The 22,325-nt window shown below is 42.2% G+C and overlaps 1 protein-coding gene across 3 annotated transcripts in view; it reads right to left on the reverse strand.

Annotated features, from left to right (window-relative positions):
- Window positions 1-22,325, reverse strand: part of MID1 (midline 1) — a 388,661-nt gene that overhangs the window by 58,748 nt on the left and 307,588 nt on the right. For all 3 annotated transcript variants that reach the window (XM_074992785.1, XM_074992774.1, XM_074992794.1), the window contains exon 3: window positions 13,523-13,618. In XM_074992785.1, coding sequence (XP_074848886.1) covers window positions 13,523-13,618 — 96 coding nt within the window. The remainder of the gene's footprint in view (window positions 1-13,522; window positions 13,619-22,325) is intronic.

Consider the following 22,325-nt stretch of genomic DNA (forward strand, 5'->3'; position numbering starts at 1 on the left):
CAGTTGCCCATGTAGCCAGGGGGCCTTTCGGAACGGAACCCTGATTTCGAAAAAGCCTCTTATTCCCCAAACCAGATGGGACTAAGGAGCTTTTGAAATGGGGGGGCAGGGGTTGTTTCAGAAGGCCCCCCTGGCTACACGGGTGGCTGCATTTTGAAATTGGCAGTTTTGAGGCTGTGCAGCTGCCATTATGCTAATGAGGTGTTGCATATTCATAACAGCAACTCATTAGCATATCTGGAAGTGCCACATTACCGTAGCCCCTCCGAAAGGCGGGGCTAGTGTGGCCACAGCCTAAACATTGGTATTTTTCCTTCTCTGAGCTTATGCATTTTAGTGGGGGTGGATGAGCTGGTATTGCTAGTTAACATGGAGAAAAGGACTGCAGAAACTATTTTGGCAGATAAGAGTAAATTTGAGAAAATGGAAACCTGCAATTCCTCCCTCATACATAGAGTGGCTTAGTGAACTCTTTACGTCTCCATTAATGGGGAAAAATGACTAATCATAGAATCATAGAATACTAGGACTGGAAGGGACCTCGAGAGGCCATCGCGTCCAGCCCCCTGCCCCAATGGCATGACCAAGTACTGTCTAAACCATCCCTTATAGACATCTATTTAACCTGTTCTTAAATATCTCCAGCGATGGACATTCCACAACCTCCCTTGGTTTTGCAAGACCTCTGGGTCTCCCTAGAAACAACAAGAGGCAGGATTGTTCTTGTCTATTAAAGAAACAAAGGCAGACGAGCAAGCTATACAAAAGACAAGCCAATATGTAAACATGCCTTACTCCTCAGAGACCTTTGCAGCGCTCAAACTAAAGCAGTTCAGAGCCACAACAGTGCGCCCGTCGGTTCATCTCATCGCGCTGACTGCTTTCAGATCTAAAGCAGCTCCCATCAAAGTCAAGTTGATTATTAGTTGATAATACAGGGGTGGAGAACTGCTGGACTCCTGCTTAAGTTTCATCTGACCTGTGGCAAGTCTCAGCTGCATAGGCTGGAAGTCCTGAACCTCAGCACTCCTGCCCTGGGTCTGGAGCTGTGAGCATCAGCTTGTGGTGATCCAGGAAGCTCCATGTGTAACTCTCACCTGCAGGCACCATCCCCACTGCTTCCATTGGATGGGAGCCACAGATAATGGGAGCTGCATGGGTGGTGTCTGCAGGCAAGGGCAGTGGGTGGAGTCACCTCCCTCACCCCGGGGCCACAGACTGGCTATTTCTGAATCGGGGAGCTACTGGACATAAGTGCCCCATACCCACTCTTCCACTACACCTCTCCTGCCCCAACCCTGAGCCCTCTCTTGCACCCATACTCCCTCCCAGAGCTAGCACTCCATTCCTGTGCCCCAGTCCTGAGTCCTTTCCTGTACCCACATTCCTTCCCAGAGCCTGTACCCCTACCATCTGACCCATCCCTGAGCCCACTCCAGCAGCACCCTAACTTCCACCCAGATCTCAAACGCCCACACCAACCTCCTCCTTGTCTGAGCCTCTTCCTGCACTCCAAACCCCTCATCCCAAGCCCCACGCCAGAGCTTGCACCCCAATTGAAACCCTCAGACCTCTCCCACACCTCAGTCCTCTGCTTCAGCCTCAGGCTTCCCCTCTCTCAGCTGAGCCATTCATTTTTGGCTGCATTCCAAATATAGGGCTGCCAACTTTTCCATCTGGACAGACAATTCATGGAAATGACACTCAGTTCATCCAATAAGGGACACGGACAAGCCTAGGGAAAGCCCTGGGCTGCCACACCCCATTGGGGGATGTCTGGGGCCTGTGACTGATTTTTTTTGTGGGTCAATGGCCCCTGATAAGAAAAATATCCCCGCTCTAACAGAAATGTTTGTGGAACAGGCAGACTTGTCACAAGACCACTGAGTTTGTTTATAAACTATTTCTTAGTTGTTCTAGAAAAGAGTATTGTGCTGTCTGGTGCAGGCCTGAGGGGCCTAATGGGACTGTTGGGTGGGTGTCTGGGGAACTGCTTCAATGAACTCTGTGGACTTTTGTATCTTGCTTGAGAATATTCTGTGATTTGTCTTGGACCTTGAAAAGCGTGGTTACCCACAGGTATTTCCATCCCCCCACCCCTTTTTTTTTTTATTTTTGAGATTTAAGCCACCACAAACACTTTGGAAGTTTACTGCATTGTATTACCTTTTGATCTGAGTAAAAATGTCTTGGCAAGAGACATGCAATAACAAAACTCTGAACTAATGTGATCGTAAAACAAAGATAAAGCATATTCAGAATTCATCTGAACAATGGAGAAACGGAGCTAATTAACACCTGGGCTGAGGAAACAAATGCTGTAAACCCTTTGATAAAGGTTAGAGAGATCACTAATTACTCTCACCAACTCTAACTCAATTTCCTTCAGCATATATAAACATCATCTGAAGTAGATTCATTATAAACAGCATGTCAGAGCTGCCACGATGAAGAGGGTCTGCTTTACTGAAGCACTTAACATGTTCTGTAGACAGGATTTTCATTTAAATCTCCCTGGCCATGTCTACACTAGCCCCAAACTTCAAAATGGCCATGTAAATAGCCATTTTGAAGTTTACTAATGAAGCTCTGAAATACATATTCAGCGCCTCATTAGCATGCGGGCAGCCGCGGCACTTCAAAATTGACGCGGCTCGCTGCCACGCGGCTCGTCCCGACGGGGCTCCTTTTCGAAAGGACCCCGCCTACTTCGAAGTCCCCTTATTCCCATCTGCTCATAGGAATAAGGGGACTTCGAAGTAGGCAGGGTCCTTTCGAAAAGGAGCCCCGTTGGGACGAGCCACGTCAATTTTGAAGTGCCGTGGCCGCCCGCATGCCAATGAGGCGCTGAATATGTATTTCAGCGCTTCATTAGTAAACTTCGAAATGGCCATTTACATGGCCATTTCGAAGTCTGGGTCTAGCGTAGACATAGCCCCTATGATCTGAGAAGCAGAGACTACAGCTAACCTGGGATCTGACCGAAACGCTCTAAAGTTTCAGTTTGTGAATGAGAAATAAAAGGAGCTGTCATGATGCCAGCTCATGAAGACACAGTGTGCATTATTTTTATTACCATGAACAGAGCCATTTTCTTGCTCAAAAGCCCTCAGGGGAACACCCTACCAGCATAGTTCTAATTTCTTCTAGACCACAAACAAGGGGAATTCTAAACTTTTTTCATGGAAAAAAGGAGGGAGCAATACTTTGCTGTACAACTCAGAGAAGATGTTTGATTAAGTGACTCAAGTTTGAATAGATTTGACTTTTTTTTTTTTAAATAAAGGAAAGACACTTCCTATTTTTTACCTCACCTCCTGACTTCTGTCTTTTCTATTAGGGCCTTTCTCTGGACAGGCACTGACTAGGCAACTGCAGGATTTCTACAACTCTTACCATATTTCCTTATCTTTTTCTCTGCTATTGTTACACTGATTTAGAGATGTGTCTGATCAGTTTCATAGTGTGTAGTCGGAGTTAAGGGTCCATCATTATCCCACCGTATTTTTCAGGTGGTTTATATCATTAACCGCGCCCCCCATCCCAACACACACACACACACAAAATCACTTTTGGCTGTGGCCTTGTCTGCTGAATTTCAGCCTGAAGCAAGATTTTATAAGTGAGTTAAAATCCAAACTTTTCCATTCGAAACAGCACAGAATGGGTGCAGGAGTTCCAGAGTTATACAAATATGCTAAAATGCCTCTCCCTCCCATATATAACCAAAGAATGATTTTTGCCTAGAAAAAAAAAAAAGAAATTTTGCAAGAGCATCCATAAATCTTGCCTATTACATTTGGTAGACTAACAACAATGGCTGAGACACAGATGTTACAATGTTGTCTACAGGCCAAACCGATATTCCCCCTCACAGCTAATTGTTCAAATTCTTTCACATCTGTGTTCTAATTAAGTTAGTGCATAACAGACAGAAACAGCTTCAATCTATTGAGTAAAGAATAAATGTTTAACAAACTTCCTAAAATATATGTCAAGTAACAACAAGTATAGATACAGGAAACACACAATAGTCCCAGGGTAAAGCCAGAGTCAGGACTGAGCAGCCAAACCAACTGGAGTCAGAAGCCAAAACCTATGCTGAAGGGAATCTTAGTCACGTGTAGTTGTGGGTGCAGTCAGGAATCCAAAACCAGAATGGGAGTAGGAGGAAATCACTGGGTCCACGTGAACTTACTGAGTTGCCTAGTGATCAAATGGGGAGCCAGCTCTGCCGCTGACACCAGTTTTTCCTATGATATATAAAGTTGATCATCTTTAACATAACTGTAAAATCATTGAAAGTTCAAGTGTACATGGATTTCCTGGAAAGGTAAGGCATGAAAAATGAGAGGAAATGGAACAAGTTAAAAAATAACAGGTGGGCATGAATCAAAAAAGTGAGTGAAACAAGCTATCAATCAATGTGTGTGTAACCAAACAATACTACTCAGGCCCCCACAATCGGGGCTCCTCCAAACCCCACACTCCGAGTGCAGAAAGTGGGGCCCCGTGGAGACTTAAAAACACATTGCCTATACACAGGCTTTACCTTAAAGCTTCCCAGGGTCACAGGTTCCCTGGCCCTGGGGTTTGTTCATTAGTCCACTGCCATCACCCAGTGAGAAAAGTCCCCCACCCCAAGAACACACACTCAGAGGTCTTCCTGAGGGATACCCCATGCTCTTAATCCCACTTTAGGGAAGATCTTGGGCATAAAACTCTGTAATTCAGTAGCTGACCTTTTGGTCTGAGGCGCAGACTCTTCTTAGGACACAGCAATCAGATCAGTTGCTTAAAACAGCGATTTATTTGGAAAAGAAGAGAAAAGTAAATCACGGGATTGTATGGAGAGAAAAATATTTCCATGGGATTCAGCTTAGAAGTTACGATGGGGAAAATCACAAGTCAGACACCACCACAAAACAGAAAAACAGAGCAGCCAACAACAAAACAAGGTAACAAGCCAACAATCCATCCAATTTAAAATAACCAGAAACCTGATTATGTCTAACTACACACTTCCCTTTTACTTACTACTCTATGGTTGATTTTGCGATGGTCAGGATATTTTTGATTTTTATTCCAATTGCCTGGGAGCCATCTCCCCTCTGGGTCTTTCTCCTTGTTGCAGAGACACGCCCCCCCAACTGCAATTGTTCTCTGTTTAAATAGAATTACTTCTCTCCCATTGGCTCACCTGGGATTCATGTTACCTCAGGAAGATTAACCCTTTCCCTGCACTCATTCATGCTTCACCTCCACCCAAAAAGCCTGTGCACCCATGTGTGTACTTGTACATATGCATGGAAGATCAAGCAATACATCACATATGGTGTGTGTGATTGCAAAGGGGAATACTCATGTGCTCAAACTTAGTAACTTGTATAAGTGTTTGCAGGGTAAGGGCATAAACCTTCTTATTATCATGGAAAAGGATTTGTTTTGGTAGTACCTCTTCATTCACCTCCCCTCACACCCACCAAATTTATACAGAAGCTTTAAAATTGTCTTGACCTTCTTTACACATTTGGAGTCAAATTCTGCTAGCCTGCTCAGGTGAGTATTCACATCGAAGTTACCAGAAGTACTCATGTCATTAAGAAGTGAAGTGCATCACTGTGGTTTTTGTTGTTGTTTTTAAAGAATCACAGAAGTTTTGCTTAAATCAGAGTGAATTTGGATTAGTTCCTTACTGTAAATGTACTCGAAAATGGGTGGCCAGATAGGAAGCGTGTAAAATCGGGAGAGGGCCTGGGGGAGTAATAGGCACCTGGGCAAGATAAAGCCTCAATATCAGGACTATCCCCATAAAATTGGAACATCTACTCACCCTACAGCTAATATATCAATGGAGAAATCAATTGCTAGGGAGTTAACCCTGTAATGAATAGCAGGCTTGTTGATATAACTGCACTGGAGGATAAACACAGGAAACATACATATCTCCCCCTAGAGACATTACAAAGAGGGATCCTTGTTAGTCTGTATTCTAACAGCAGTTGTGCAGAACAACAAGCAGTCCTGGGGCACCTTATAGACCAACAGATATTTTGGAGCATAAGTTTTCATGGGCAAAAACCCGCTTCATCAGATGCATGAGTGCGGGGGGGGGCATGTTCAGAGGGGTATTTAAAGAGTGGGACCCCAATAAAAGGGAGGGCCAGAGCTGACAAGGTCTATTCAGAGAACAGCAAGAAGTCTTGTGGCACCTTATAGACATACTTTGGAGCATAAGCTTTTGTGGGCAAAGACCGGCTTCATCAGATGCATGAGTGGGGGGGTGTCATTTGATGAAGCAGGTCTTTGCCCACGAAAGTTTATACTCCAAAATATCTGTTAGTCTATAAGGTGCCACAGTACTTCTTATTGTTCTCAAAGATACAGACTAACACGGCTAACTCTCTGATAGCAGTCATGTAGTACAGTACTTCAAAGACTAACAAAATGATAGCTTAGGCGATGAGGTTTCAAGGTAATTTTCTTTCCTCCTTTTTTTTTAACAAAAAGGCACATAGCCCATTTTTCAGTTTCTCAGAATCATCAGGTCTGCCGCATACAAAAGATCAAAAACAAGACTGGCAGGACCACCAGTTTTCACTGAATTTAATTTATATTGTAACATTTACTGATCTCTCTTCTATGGACCAAAATGCTCTGCAAATCCTCCTCCTTCCTCCCCCTCTCCCTGCTATGTAAACCTTGTATTCTTATTTTCTACTTAAATATGAAGAAGTGGGTCTTCCCTACAAAAGTTCATTATCTAATAAATAATTTTTTTAGTCTTTAAGGTGCTATGCGATTGCTTATTTTTTGTGAAGCTACAAACTAACATGGATATTACCCCTCTGAGATTAAAAGTGAAAATGCTTCCAGCTTATCAGACCTATTAGCATAACATAGAACCTATGAAAGAGCCATTAACTGGGCAATCAAGCTAACAGGCATGTATCAATGCTGAATTTAGTGAAAGACAGCTATGTATTACTGTGTCTACAGGAAAACAAAGCAGCAAAAATGTAGCATTTTAAAGACTAACAAAATTATTTATTCAGTGATGAGCTTTCCTGGGACAGACCCACTTCTTTGTTTTAAAACAAAAAGCAGTCAAGTAGCACTTTAAAGACTAATAAAATAATTTATTAGGTGATAAGCTTTCATGGGACAGACCCATTTCTTCAGATCTGGATATGATCTGAAGAAGTGGGTCTGTCCCAGGAAAGCTCATCACCCAACAAATTATTTTCTTAGTCTTTAAAGTGCTACTGGACTGCTTTATTGTTTTCTTTGTTTTAGTCTTTAAAGTGCTACATTTCTGCTGCTTTGTTTTGTTGGAATACAGACTAACATGGCTACCTCTTGGTTACTATGTCTACAGGACCTTAGTTTAAAATTTGCTTTAAATATTTCATTAGTTTGTGACTTACGCTTCTAAAAGTACATCTTTAAAAAGAATTCTTGCGTAGATATTTAGATGCACAGTCTGAGGAATCATCTTGAGCCTTAAACACTTGGTTCTGCAGACAGTTTTTTTTTTTTTTAATTCTTTAAAGGACTACTCTGATCTATTTTTTAAAAAAAATTAATTACTATATTGTAAAAATTTGCTTCCAAAGTCTTCCTGTCTTTTCTATTCATCCCTACTCCCATTTCACCCTCCCTGTTGAAAAGAACCCTTAAAATGGACAATATTCCTTTTCTTCCAGACAGCTGGACAAATGAGTTTCCCTTTTACTTCTAACTATTTGAAGAACGAGTTTTAAGAGAACTCTCCACCAAAATCAGTACCTTACTAATATATAAAATCCTTAGACATGCCTAAAATCTTTGGAAACATATTTTAACATACAGTGAAATTTCATAAACATGTCTTGTTATGAAAATCACACAAAACAAATTAATGTTCCTGTTTTCTAAAAGCATTGAACTTTGTTTTGAACACACTACACTGCTCTGATTAATTTACAATGTCTTTGTTTCAATGAGCTAAATATGTAGTAATCTGGAATGATTTCTTTATGAAGAATTTAAGAGTATATTTACAATATAAAAATCAGCTTAGAAATACTGATGAGAGAAATGTAAAACAGAGAAGAGCTGAATCATGAATTCCATGATATTTAATATTGTATTCAGCAGGACAACTGCCTCTCCTTACTACAGAGTCTTTACACGTAAATCTTGGACAAACTTCAGGGCATATAAAAAAAAAATCCCATGACTGACTTTGCTTTTCATTAAGTAACTTTTGCATGTCCAGTCTTCACAAACCGGCATGTAGTGAAAACAAGCTCCATTTTCTTTAGAAAAAAATTTTAGAAGAGGTCATTCTTTTCCAAATGTTTGCTGCATTTGGGTTCAGGGATTTGGCTGGAATCAGTGAGCCTAGAGAACAGGGAGACAGTGGGAAAGGAATGGGGCTGGGGGTGGGATATGGGCAGAGTAGGGGTGCACTATTGGCAGGGCCACAGGCTGGGGAGCTTGCCTCCCCTTACAGCACCTTAACCCACTGCCCATTTATATGAGTATCAAATTGCAGGGCCAGGTCCTCTAAGCCTGGAGCAGTAGTGTCAGACCATTAATATGCCAAAATTAACACTAATAGTAGAACCTTAAATGTGTCCCTTTCTGACTTTTTTTTTTTTTTGGTCATTTTAACTTTGGAATATCAGTGTTACATTAATAAGGGATTTGTTTCACTTGACTTTTATATTTGATTTAAAAGAAAGATACAAAAAGAAAATGTGCTTAAAAATAATATTAATGGACTCAGGATACAGTGTTTGGATCCAAACTTCAGTTTGTGAAGCATAGGGTGTTCATATCGAAGGCTGGTTGGTGATACAGGTCTGGGCAACTGCACCTATATTACCCCTCAATGGCACACCAAGGGCACCCACGGTGGTGCTTCTGGCTTCAGACCATCAACTCTCTTGGGCAGAGATATGCAGCTCTCTCCCTTCTGACAGGGAATCTCCATGTTGAACAGTGGTCGGTTTTCACTAGATTGTTCCTGTCTTCACAGCAGGGACAGACTTCCAAAGCACTCTTGCCTCCTGTCTCTTCAGAGAGCCAACAGTGTAACTGCTGGAACTACAGCTGCCACGCAGCTCTTTTCATGAAGGCCTATTTTATTATTAAGGTTAAAGCACTACAGAGAAAATATCTGGGGGAGGGGGGGGAACAGTATCCTCCATGCCCGCTCATAAGGTTACCAGACCACACCCTGAGCCTAATAAGAGCTCTACCAGGAGCAGATTTTCAACACTCCACTCATGGAGTGTTGACCCGAATATTGACCCCACCCAAGGGGTTTCCTCATGATTATAAGCTCGTCACTGAACTTCAGCTCCGAACAACCACCTGTGTCATGGGACCTCGGTAGGCCTAGTCCTTACAACTCTTAACTGAAGACCTGGAGCCCTTTATGGACCAGAGTTCCTGTCCATTTGCTAGATCTGCAAGAAGGCTCTGAGTCAGTTTACAACCAGACTATTTATCCAAACACCTTTTCATTGGCTGTTGTTTCCTGAAGAATCCTGTCTGAACTATATACACATGAATCTCTTCAGGGGATGGCTTCAAAGAGGTTGATTATCAGAGGAATTATAATAGCATCCCCCTCTTCCAAGAAGAAGTCACATACAGTTCCACAAGACCTCATATACAACCGCCTTTTTAACACCATGCCCTAAAGGTATGAAACCTCATTCAGAATGGTTTATCCAACTTCCCCATAAAGTTTATTCTTATTTTTATAAGGTTTGTCCCAGATGTTGCAAGTCTGTCACAGCTGGATCCTTTATGGATAACGAAGGACAGCTGTTAAGTTTATAGCCAGATCCAAAACTGTCCAAATTTCAGTGGTGCTTGGATCTGGGATTGTGATTCAGGCACATCTTTTAATACTGAGCTAATTTATATGCTAATTAGATGAACTGGCTGGGGAAGAAATGAGTTCCTGACTTTGCAGCTGCTGCTTTTTGTCTGGAGAAGACTGTAGAACTGAGATCAAGGAGGTAGCATCACAGCTGTCTGCAGTGTGGCAGCTGTATCTTTACAGCAGAAAGAGTTGGTATTTAAAAACACCAAAAGCTTAGAATTTGTAGCACACTGAAGAACACAGAAACACATTGCTCAGGTGTGTGAAAAATCCCCACCCCGGGGCAGGTAGTTACACTGACCTAATGCCTCATGCAGCAGTCCTACACCTTTTCCTGCCATCCTGGCTACCACCTCATTGGGAGGTAGATTAGCTATGCTGACAGGACACCTGTCTTCTATGGACTCAGAGCATCTTCACTGATGTTCTACAATGCTGCTGCGGTGGTGTAGGGCATGGTTTACCAAACTGAGGGGCTTGAACAAATTCGGGGGGGGGGGCAAGGCAACCCACCACCCCCAGTGACTCCTCCCACACAAAGAAAAAGCCAGCCCTTGCTTCTGGCTCTCAGCCTTGCCATTTTATGTGGGAAACCTGGCACAGCCACAATAAAAAGCAGGCAACTGGTGAAGGTTCATGTGAAGCTGGCTGCTTTCTGCAAAGGTGAGTGCGTGTGGTTTGGGGTGGAGGAGGAGAATGGGGTTTGATGAGGGGCTGATGGTGCCTTGCCTTGGGGGGAAGGGGAGGCTCAGGCAGGCCTCTCACAGGCAGCTGGAGTGGCTGGCCAGTGGTAAAAAAAGGGGGGGGAGGGGGCGTGAGGGTTTCTCAAAAATCAAAAGGGGGCTGTGATGCCAAAAAGTTTGGGAACTACTGGTGTAGGGAGTGGCTGTGAGGGTGTAGGGAACTGCTGTCTGTAGCTCTGCTGCTTCCACAGTTTCAGCTTCCTGCCACAGGGTTTCCCAGGCTCCCTGCGGCTTTAAGAATGGTTTGACAGACATTCTTTCATCCACTAGAATTCAAATAAGAGAGAGTGTTGTACTGGGAATATGACCTGCTGCAGAAAAGGGGGGGTGAGGGATCAAGTTTATAATTAGCATACAGCAAGTTTATGCTTCTGAAACTGCTTTGGAAAGGTGACAAGGAGATAGCCATGTTAGTCTGTATTCTATCAAAACAAAAAGCAGCCATGCTACAGGACTGCTTTTTCGTTTTGCTTTGGAAATGGTTTGAGAAGCCAGCAAGCAATGCTCTTGCAACTTCCTCTTGTTTGGAAGAGGTGGCATGCATCTGGTGGGGAGGAGAGGTCAGTGGCTGGAGCACTGGCCTTGTAATTCCCGGGCTGTGAATTCAATCCTTGAGGGGGCCCTTCAAGAGCCTGGGGCAGGTTAGATTTAAAAAAAAAAATCTGTTAGGGCTGGTGATAGGATGTGCTGTGAGTGCAGGGGACTGGACTTGATGACTCCTCATGGTCCCTTCCAGCTGTGTAAGCTATGTATCTCTCCATGTTTCCAGGGAACTTTCCTCCTACAATACTGTGCACCTTCATAGAAGGTCCGGACACAAATCCCTCCGCTCAGGGGCACATTGCTATGGATAACTGTGACTTGCTCTTCAGAGTTCCCCACTCTGGAGCCATGCCTCCACTCTGCCCCTCATGTGCCAATCAGTGTAGATGAGCTAGCATATGATTATTTTAATTTGCTTCCAAAAAACAGTAGAAAATTACTATCTTATGGAGCAAGGAGGAAAGCAGGGAAGGAGGTCAGACAAGATAACAATGATGGTCTTCTCTGCCCTTAAAGCCTGAGTTTTGTCAGTTGAATTCAGCTTTTCCACAACTGCACAACTACGTCTAAAGGATGATCCAGTGGTTAGGGCACTGGCCTAGAACTTCAGAAATCTGTGTTCAAATCCTTTGCCTTTCTGGGTAACCTTGGTCATGTCACTCAATGTCCTATCAATAAAATGGGGATAATAGCACTTCTCTACCTTACATAAATGTTATGGGGATCAAAATGATAAAGAGAATCAGGTGTTCAGTAAATGTAGTGTTAGCCATTATATTTATAAAATACATTGTAAATATATTTATTTATATTTCCCATAAATATAATGGTAACTGTGTAACTCATTGACAGGGAATGGGAAGGAGTTCTTTTCCTCCACCAAGTCTGTGGAGAAGGACAGATGCATCAGGAGAGTATTTTGCTAGAAAAAATACCTGCAAGTTCGTCAGTGTTAACTAGTACTGTATATGCTGGCTAGTATATAAATGCATATCATATTAATACTATGTTATTACCCACACCATATACATATCAAGAACAAATATTATAACAGTGACATAGCTTTCACTGGCCCACACCACGGTCCTGTTCACTAATGCTATGTACCTCACAACTCCTTGCATTTGCTGAAGAACACATTTGGTATAAGCAGACAGTAAACTTGTTAAAATCAAGACACAGTAGAACCCCAGCTTATGCGGGGGTTGCATTCTCATAAACCCCACATAAATCTAATCTCCCATGTAATGTGTGGAAGCCAGGAAATTGATGAGGGCACCAGCCCTGGTCGGTTTCTTGGTACCAGAGAGAGGAGACAAGTTGGGGATCAGGCAGCAGCCTGGCTCACAGATCCCCTCTGCCAGTAGGAGCCAGGAAACTGACCAGCACCAGTGTTGGTCAGTTTCCTGCCTCCCGCCACTTTGGGAGCCAGGTATGGCTTCTTCCAGCTGGGAGAAGCCAGGGAGAAGCTGCAGTGACACAGCTGTCTTCCCACTGGGCTTCCCCCAGCCGAGAGAAGCCAGGGGACAGGCATCCGCAGTGGTGTGGTTGTCTGCCTACCTGGCTTCCACCAGATAGGGGAGCTGGGCAGGCAGATGGTTGGTGTGGTGCAGCTTCTTCCCAGATAGGGGAAGCAGGCGAGAAGCCCTGCCACAGTGGCTGTCCGTCCACCAGGGGAGTCGGGTCCTGGAGTGCTTTTGATTTGCACTTAACTTGTGTTAATGTGAGTTAAGTGCAAATCGAAATCATGCATACTGAGAGATGATTGTATATTTGTTCTGTGTCTCAGTACAAGCTGGGGAAGTACCTTCACAGATCAGTACCCAGAATGCAAGAATCCAAAACAAAAGATAAGGAAGGAACAGAACAAGTTGGGGAACCTGAACAAACTGACAGATTGGACTTTAGTGATGGATAAAGGGATGGATAACTTGTAAAGTCATTGCACAAATATTTGCTGAGATGTGCAACTTTAGGATCACACCTTCTGTACAAGGCAAATTTAACACCACAGCGTGAGCTAGCTTCCTGGAGATTCAGACCACATAGAAACTTTTTCCTGCTTGGTATTATTAATGTATCAGAGCAATAAACCTGACTGACATCGGTTACTTGGCCTCTTGACTGTAATTCAAAATGGAACAAAATGTGGTCTAGCAATTGACTACACAATTTACCAGCAGTCAGTGGTTTAGGTTAAGCATTTGTATTCATTCTGTTTTGATTCTATCTGACCTTCTTGGAAGTTCCTCCAGAATTCCTAGAAGCTAAAGGATTTCTGAAGTGCATATAAGCACTGGCTGCAAATAAATGTTTTAGGTATCAAGTATTTTAAACATAGCTCAATACTCACTTCCACATGTTGGCAGGTTTGAATGAGTTTAGCCAAAAGAGTTTCCAGTTCAGTATTCCTCTTAATGAGGCTTGTGAGGTTATTCTCCAAATTTTGCTGTTTAAAAGAGAGAAAAACACATTTTAGTATTCTGAAGTATTTAAAATTTCAGGAAAATACATGAACATAAGAATGGCCATACTGGGTCAGACCAAAGGTCCATCCAGCCCAGCATCCCATCTGCCGATGGTGGCCAATGCCAGGTGCCCCAGAGAAGGAGAACAGAAGACAATGATCAAGTGATTTATCTCCTGCCATCCATCTCCTGCCCTTGTTCTGAAGGCTAGGGCACCATACTTTATCCCTGGCTAATAGCCATTTATGGACCTAACCTGCAAAAATTTATCAAGCTCTTTTTTAAACCCTAATAGAGTCCTGGCCTTCACAGCCTCCTCCGGCAAGGAGTTCCACAGGTTGACTGTGCGCTGTGTGAAGAAAAATTTCCTTTTATTAGTTTTGAACCTACTACCCATCAATTTAATTTGGTGTCCCCTAGTTCTTGTATTATGGGAAAAGGTAAATAATTTTTCTATATTCACTTTCTCCACACCATTCATGATTTTATATACCTCTATCATATCACCCCTCAATCGCCTCTTTTCCAAACTGAAAAGTCCCAGTCTCTCTAGCCTCGCCCCATATGGGACCCGTTCCAAGCCCCTAATCATCTTAGTCGCCCTTTTCTGAACCTTTCCTAATGCCTATATATCTTTTTTGAGGTGAGGAGACCACATCTGCACGCAGTACTCAAGATGTGGGCGTACCATAGTTTTATATAGGGGAAGTATGATATCTTTTGTCTTATTATCGATCCCTTTTTTAATAATTCCTAACATCCTATTTGCCTTACTAACTGCCGCTGCACACCTGCGTGGATGTCTTCAGAGAACTATCCACTATAACTCCAAGATCCCTTTCCTGATCTGTCGTAGCTAAATTTGACCCCATCATGTAGTACGTGTAATTTGGGTTATTTTTTCCAACATGCATTACCTTACACTTACCCACATTAAATTTCATTTGCCATTTTGCTGCCCAATCACTCAGTTTGCTGAGATCTTTTTGTAGTTCTTCACAATCTGTTTTGGTTTTGACTGTCCTGAACAACTTGGTGTCATCTGCAAACTTTGCCACCTCACTGCTTACCTCATTTTCTAGATCATTGATGAACAAGTTGAACAGGATCGGTCCCAGGACTGACCCCTGGGGAACACCACTAGTTACCCTCCTCCATTGTGAAAATTTACCATTTATTCCCACGCTTTGTTTTCTGTCTTTTAACCAATTCCCGATCCATGAAAGGATCTTTCCTCCTATCCCATGACCACCTAATTTACATAAAAGCCTTTGGTCTGGGACCGTGTCAAAGGCTTTCTGGAAATCTAGGTATATTATGTCCACTGGGTGCCCCTTGTCCGCATGTTTATTAACCCCTTCAAAGAATTCTAATAGATTAGTTAGACACGACTTCCCTCTGCAGAAACCACGCTGACTTTTGCCCAACAATTCGTGCTCTTCTACGTGCCTTGCAATTTTATTCTTTACTAGTGTTTCTACTAATTTGCCTGGTACTGATGTTAAACTTATTGGTCTATAATTGCCAGGGTCTCCTCTAGAGCCTTTTTTAAATATTGGCGTTATATTGGCCGTCTTCCAGTCATTTGGTACCAAAGTGGATTTAAAGGATAGGTTACAAACCACTGTTAATAACTCCGCAATTTCACATTTGAGTTCTTTCAGAACCCTTGGGTGAATGCCGTCTGGTCCTGGAGACTTGTTACTATTCAGCTTATCAATTAACTGGAAAACGATTATACTTTCAGGGCCTGATTTTAGTAACTTTGCTGATATGCACGTATGTCTCTCTTATTTATCTGTACTACCAGATGTTTTGAGCCAGCATTTGGTAAGCTAAGTACCTGTTTGACAAGATACTTGCACATATCTGGTAGCACATGTGCAAAGTGTATATATCTTTCTTACAAACTTACTGGAATTCACAATTTTTAAACAAACCTGTAATTGATTTAGTAACAGCTAAAATATCTGTCAAGATCTCCAATATATCTATTTTGTCATCATTTTAAATAAACTTCTTATAGCCAGGAAAGCAAAATATCACCCTTTACCAGCTTTGTTTTACCCAACTGGTTTTTGAAAAAGACAATATTAGAGACTTGATTAAAAGCCAGATATGAAATCTATTTTGTTTCCTTTGTCTGCTAACTTTGTAATTCCATCAGGGTCAGCAATCAAGATTCTCTAAGAAGATTTCTTCTCTATAATCCTACAAGGCTTATTGTTCATGGCTGTATATCCTCATGTTTACAGCTAAAATAAACAGCATTCATCATTACCAACTCTTCTGTTTTACCGTGGCTCACACAACAACTAAATTTTCTGTAAAGCCCAACTCCTCAACACAAGTGAATATGCGCAAGGGGGTGGGGGCAATGGACTTTCTGGGCCCCTAGGCAAGGTGTGTGAAGGGGAGTGGCTCCATACCCTTGACAGGGCAGGGGTTCATGCAGAAGGGTCAAGCCTGGGGCTAGCTTTCCCCAGGCAGCCCTCAGTGCCACCCAGAACACACTCACCCCCACACTTCTCCTGGCAACAGTCTGTGCTGCCCAGGATAGCCCCACATAAACATGGGGCTTTAAGGCCAATTAGTTTGGCCTTTTGCTTTCACTTGATGAGAGTTACAGATATTCCCCACAGGATTCTGCTATACAATCATCTTCTGCAGATATGAGTTTTGTTTTATCCTTCATTAAAAAAAGGAACTAGAATAGACAGTCTTCATTGAAGAGTTGATCTGCACCTCATATTTGCATATGCTATATTTTGAACGAGCACATAATGCAAAATATGTCCAGAGTCATGAGTTTCTTTTTTTTTTTTTTTTTTTTTGGAGCACATGGAACACCAAACAATGATATTTTTATATGGAACATCTAATGAAAATTTTTTTAAAAAATTGTTCTTAGACCAAAAGACAAACAAGCAAACAAAAAGCAACGTATACAGCAAAAGCAAAATAAAGGAATCTAATCAGGTATCATAGTAATGAAGTAACATTTCATCTCGTTTTAACAACAGAAAATATATACCATCAGTGTGTTTTTCCAAATGCTCGCAGCACACCTGTGAGTTGTTCATGGAACACATATGTTCTGCAGATCATGTTTAAGAAACACTGCTCTGGAGAGGTATATACACTTAGAATGGCACATGCCTGCACTTCTGCACCAAGACATTTAGAAAACATTGATATTCTCTAATTGCTACTGAGTAACTCTTTATTGAATGTGCATACAATTTGCAACAAGTACTGGAGATAATTTGTACACTGGAAGTTTTTGACTGAAATGAAACATCTAAAGTCTTGATTTAGACCATTCAACTTAAAATTCATCATGTGACATGACTGACACTAACACATTGGGCACATACCACTCAGACAAATGCCCCCTGTGATAATATGGCAATTTGCACACTGATTTTTTTCTGATTTACACAGAACCTTTTCTTAGATTCTATTACAAATCCCAAATAAAAATACAGTATACTGTATTGTGGGGAGATTTCCTTTTCCTGTCAACAACAGGAGACTCAGGCATGCTGCAGTGAATAGATAAATGGATAGGAATGTGTATAGATCCTCAATGAGGTATTAACGATGCGCTTTGGTAACTGTTCTGCCTCAAATATTTTACATATATTCAATGAGAAGCGGAGACCTTAGGACCAAACAACAACATATTTGCAGAGCTAGGATTAGTACTCCGGAAGGGGCTTTTGATTTATACTCCCATGCTTCCTGTGAGCTGTGGAACTGTGCCAGCGTATGCAGGGCTGACATGATGATGACAGGGATTAGAGGACAGGTGTGTGCTAAAGCAATAGCTGTGTCTCAGGCAGGGTTGTCTGTTGTCATGAAATCCACTAAGAGCCTGCATATTAGGAGTGAATGAGAAAAGTAAAATTTACCCTCTATGCTCCTTGAGGGTCTCCTGCGGTAGGCTCTGAGCGGGGCCAACTGCCTTAATATGAATCCAGTGGTATTCAAACCCTGTGTAAGAAACACAGGGTGCAGTTCTAACCTGGAGGGTTGGCACACTGGCTTCTTTTACCAGATTTGAGGAGGGGTAGGATTTCACCTTCCTACCTTCCCTGCATGCCATTGAAATATTTAGACTTTATGTGGATTTTCATTACATTGGACTGCCCAGTTCACACGAGTTTAGTACAAACCTATCCTCTATACTCATCAGCCCTTCCAGAGTGGGCTTACTTCTGTACAACCTGAACACTTCTACCCTCTATGAATGTTGCTACTGTAATTCAATTAATAATATAAAAGGCAGAACCCTTCACTTTGGTTCCGGTTATAATAGGTTATGCTCAATTTGTTTCCAACCTTCTACTTGCATTGTTTCTCAACTTATCTAGTCAGATGTTTATTGTAATAACTAATATCTTTCTTGTACAGGTAGCCCAGCACTGTAAATGACAATGTAACTCTTATCTGCATTTAAAAAAAAAATAAAATTCAAACAGATTAAAGGGTTTAAGTCTATCCTCCAGTATGGAGCTACTGATTTAACACTCATATTTTCTGAATTAGTCTTGTACACTAAAGCCTTTTGTTAAAGACTTCTGTAAACACAAATAAATAACCATTAAAAGTCATAAGATGCTAGACATCTGGCTTTTCTTATAGATGTGCCCATATATTCTGCTTAAGCCTCATTTATATTGTACAGTGACACTTTTTTTTTGCATAGAGAATGTATGAAAGAAAAGAGCAGGATTACATTGTGTAACATTCTGTCTGAAATGCACTTCTGTGGTTAAATCAGAAATTTCTGCAAACACAAATTTTTAATGGTAACTTAGTGTGATGTTGAATTGTGTGACTAAGTAGATCAACAAACAATATAAATGATACATGAGCATTGACAGCTTATCCGTAAATACAAGAGGATTTTTTGGGTGTGAGGGGAGAAGAGAATGATCTCTCTAAGGTGCCACAAGACTTCTTGTTGTTCTCCAGTACAATGTATATGCTCATTATGAAAACTAGAACAACAAGAAGTCCTGTGGCATCTTATAGACTAACAGATATTTTGGAGCATAAGATTTCGTGGGCAAAGAACCACTTCATCAAATGCATCTGATGAAGCGGGTCTTTGCCCAAGAAAGCTTATGCTCCAAAATATCTATCAAAACAAAAAAGCAGTTTAGTAGCACTTTAAAGACTAACAGAATAATTTATTAGATCAGCTTTCGTGGGACAGACCCACTTCTCCAGATCATAGCCACACCAGAACAGACTCAATATTTAGGGCACAGAGAACCAAAAAATAGTAATCAAGGTTGACAAATCAGAAAAAATATTATCAAAGTGAGCAAATCAGAGAGTAGAGGGGAAGGAGGATGGGGGGAGAGTCAAGAATTAGATTAAGTCAAGTATGCAAAAAAGCCCCGATAGCGACCTAAAAAATCCCCATCCCAGTTCAAACCACGTGTTAATGTGTTGAATTTGAATATAAAAAGTTCAGCAGCCTCTCTTTCCAAAGTAGTGTGAAAATTCCTCTTCAGTAAAACACAAACCTTCAGGTCATTAACAGAATGGCCCACTCCATTAAAACGCTGGCTGACTTGTTTGTGGATTAGGAGTGTTTTTATGTCTGTTTTGTGCTCATTAATTCTTTGTCAAAGAGAGTTTGAAGTCTGTCCAATATACAAGGCATCTGGGCATTGTTGGCACATGATGGTATATATGATGTTAGTTGAGGAACATGAGAATGTGCCCGTGATTCCATGAATAAGCTGTTTAGGTCCAGTGATGGTATCTCCAGAATAGATACATGGACAAAGCTGGTAACGGGCTTTGTTGCAAGGAGAACTTCCTTCCCCACTCTAGCAAGACAAATTCAGAAGTGGGGGCCAGCAACAGTACCTCCAAAACCTTATCTACCAGGTTTTGGAATAACTTCCCCCCCAAAATCCTAAAAATCTTAGATTTTGGGGATAACATTCACTGCCACCACCCAAGTAATAATAAGGAAACCAGGGAGAGACTACTTGGGAAATCTCAGCCCCAAAAGTAAAAAACCAGGACACAAACATAAAGCAATACCAGATTAATAAAAAGAAAAAGAGAACTTTTATTATTACAACAATATTCATATTGCAAGCCTCATGACTAGATGGAAGAGTCACAAAGTAAAACACATGGGGAGTCTCCACCTTGGGCCTAGAACTTAGTTACAAGGAGAGTAAAAGAACATTTCTAAAAAGTGCACAGACATCAGATCCCACTTCCCAAACCATAAAACAATAAAGCCTAACGGACTTATCTAAACTTTACCCTACTTACAGAAGATGGGAGGGCCTGTTCTTGGAGGGAGATATTCTGTGTCTGTCTCCCTCATGGCTGGAAAGAAGAAGAAACAGAGGACAGAAAAAGGGAGGACCAAAAAAAAAATTTCAATTCTCACCTACATTCCTATAGGCCAATCCCACCTGGCTAAGGAGGTTAACCCTTTTACTCCCAGGCTGCTGGCTAACCCTCATGATCATGACAAAGCTGGTTAGGTCCAGTGACGGTATCTCCAGAAAAGATATGTGGACAAAGCTTGCAATGGCCTTTGTTGCAAAGAAAAGTTCCAGGACTGATGTTCCTGTGGTATAAACTGTGGTTGTGGGTGAGAATCCTCATAAGGTTGGGAGGTTGTCTGGCATGGCTATGATCTGAAGAAGTGGGTCTCTCCCATGAAAGCTCATCACTTAATAAATTATTCTGTTAGTCTTTCAAGTGCTGCTGGACTGCTTTTTTTGTTTTGATAGTATATAGATTAGCACGGCTTTCTCTCTGTTACTGTCCAAAATATCTGTTAGTCTACAAGGTGCCACAGGACTTCTTGTTGTTCTTGAAGATACAGACTAACACAGCTGCCTCTGTGATTATGAAAGCTAGTTAAGTTTCTGGTCATTCTCCCAGTGCATTGCTGGCTCATAAAAGCTGACCTCAGCCCAAACAAGCAATGCCACCCAAAGTGCTGGGAATGTTTCTGCTCATCTTAATGAAGTTCTGACTTCATAGTCTGCTTGAGATAACTGAAACACAAACAATTAGCCACATTTCACCAGTTTCTTTTATCCAGGTTGCTTGAACACTGTAGGTTTAATCAACGCAACTTTTAACTGTTGGATAAGCAAGTCAATTGACTCACTTAAAAATGTCAGGAAGATGGAGTTTTAGACAACCATTTTAAAACATGATTATTTATGAAGTATATACGGGGCCAAATCCACCCAGAATGAGTCACCAAAATTTAATTGTAAGGGACAGCTGAGAGGGTGGTGTTCCATTTTTGTTCCAAAAGTCTATGGGATGGTTTGAGCCAATGGTTGGAAATTGAAGCTGGACAAATTCAGACTAAAAATAAGTTTGAGTTTAAGAGTGAAGCTCATTATACATTTGGAATAATTTAGCGAGGGACATGGTGTTACTTACAGTCTTAAATCCACACTGGATGGCTTGCTAAAAGAAATGCTCTACTGAAACAGAAGTAGGGGTTTGATGCAGAAATTGCTGGGTGTGGCTTGTTGGCTTGTTTTAAACAGGCACTTAGACAAGATCATCATTGTCTCTTCTAGCCTTAAAAATATATAAAAGCCAAATGTGAACTCATGTCCTGTGCCAAATCAGTGGTCCTATGCAAAGAACACCATGTGCAAAAGAGGAAGGTACCACTTACCTTCCTTTGCATTTATCAGTGGCTTCTTTCCTACCTCTGCAGACTTGGACAGGCCTCAACTACTACACAGGTTGATACTGTCAAAATGAAAGAATGAGATTCCAAATATGCTAAATAGAAAACCAAGCTGATGGTGCCAACATAGTCTTAACTGGTATGATGAGGGTTTCTAAAAACTAATCACAGTAAACAGGCCTGTAAGCAGAAATTTCTGGGTGGAGATGCTTTTTATTTTTTTGGTAAATAAGGACAACTCCCTCCCCACAGAGGGCCCCCTGCTCCTCTTCCTCCACCTCAGTTCTCCAGCTGGCCCTTCCCTGCCCCCATCTTACTCTCCCTCCAGGCAGGCAACCCCTGCTCTTCCCCTGCCACCCAGCATCCTCCCACTGCCCTACTTTTCTCCCCCTCCTACTAGCCAGTCCTCACTGCCTCATACCCAGTGCTCTCCTATCTGCCCCCAGCCCCACACATGCACTGGGGCTCTCCTGATGGTGCACAGGGCAGGAGAGCAATGTTCCCTCTATGAATACACATCCATGGATGGGCTGAACTTTCTTTTGGGTGGGTTAAAATTTCTTATGTATAACACCAATACTGAGGTAGTACATGGATGTTCACCACTGGTCTGAACAAAAAACAGATATAAATATATGTTGTAGACAGTCCATAGGTCCCAAATGACTGAATTTGCTGGACCAAAGGAGGTCCAGAGCTTCTGCTTCAGGCAGCCCCAGCCTCCCGCTCTCCAGGAACTCTGTACTTGCATGGGCTGCCATGGGGCTCTGGCCCCAGTCCCACGCTGCAGGAAGCTCCAGTGTTGACTCCAGACCCACCCCCACACTTTGACGGGGCTCTGAAACCCTCTGCAACCCCCCACTTCCCCCTGTGCTGCAGCAGGGCCAGCACAGGCTCCGCCTCTGACCTGCGTCAGGCTGCCAACTTCAGCTCTGGCCCCAGCCTCCAGACAATCTGGACCACAGATGCTGCTGGATGAG

Source organism: Carettochelys insculpta, chromosome 1 (genome assembly GCF_033958435.1).
Source record: "Carettochelys insculpta isolate YL-2023 chromosome 1, ASM3395843v1, whole genome shotgun sequence".
Classification (NCBI taxonomy): domain Eukaryota; kingdom Metazoa; phylum Chordata; order Testudines; family Carettochelyidae; genus Carettochelys; species Carettochelys insculpta.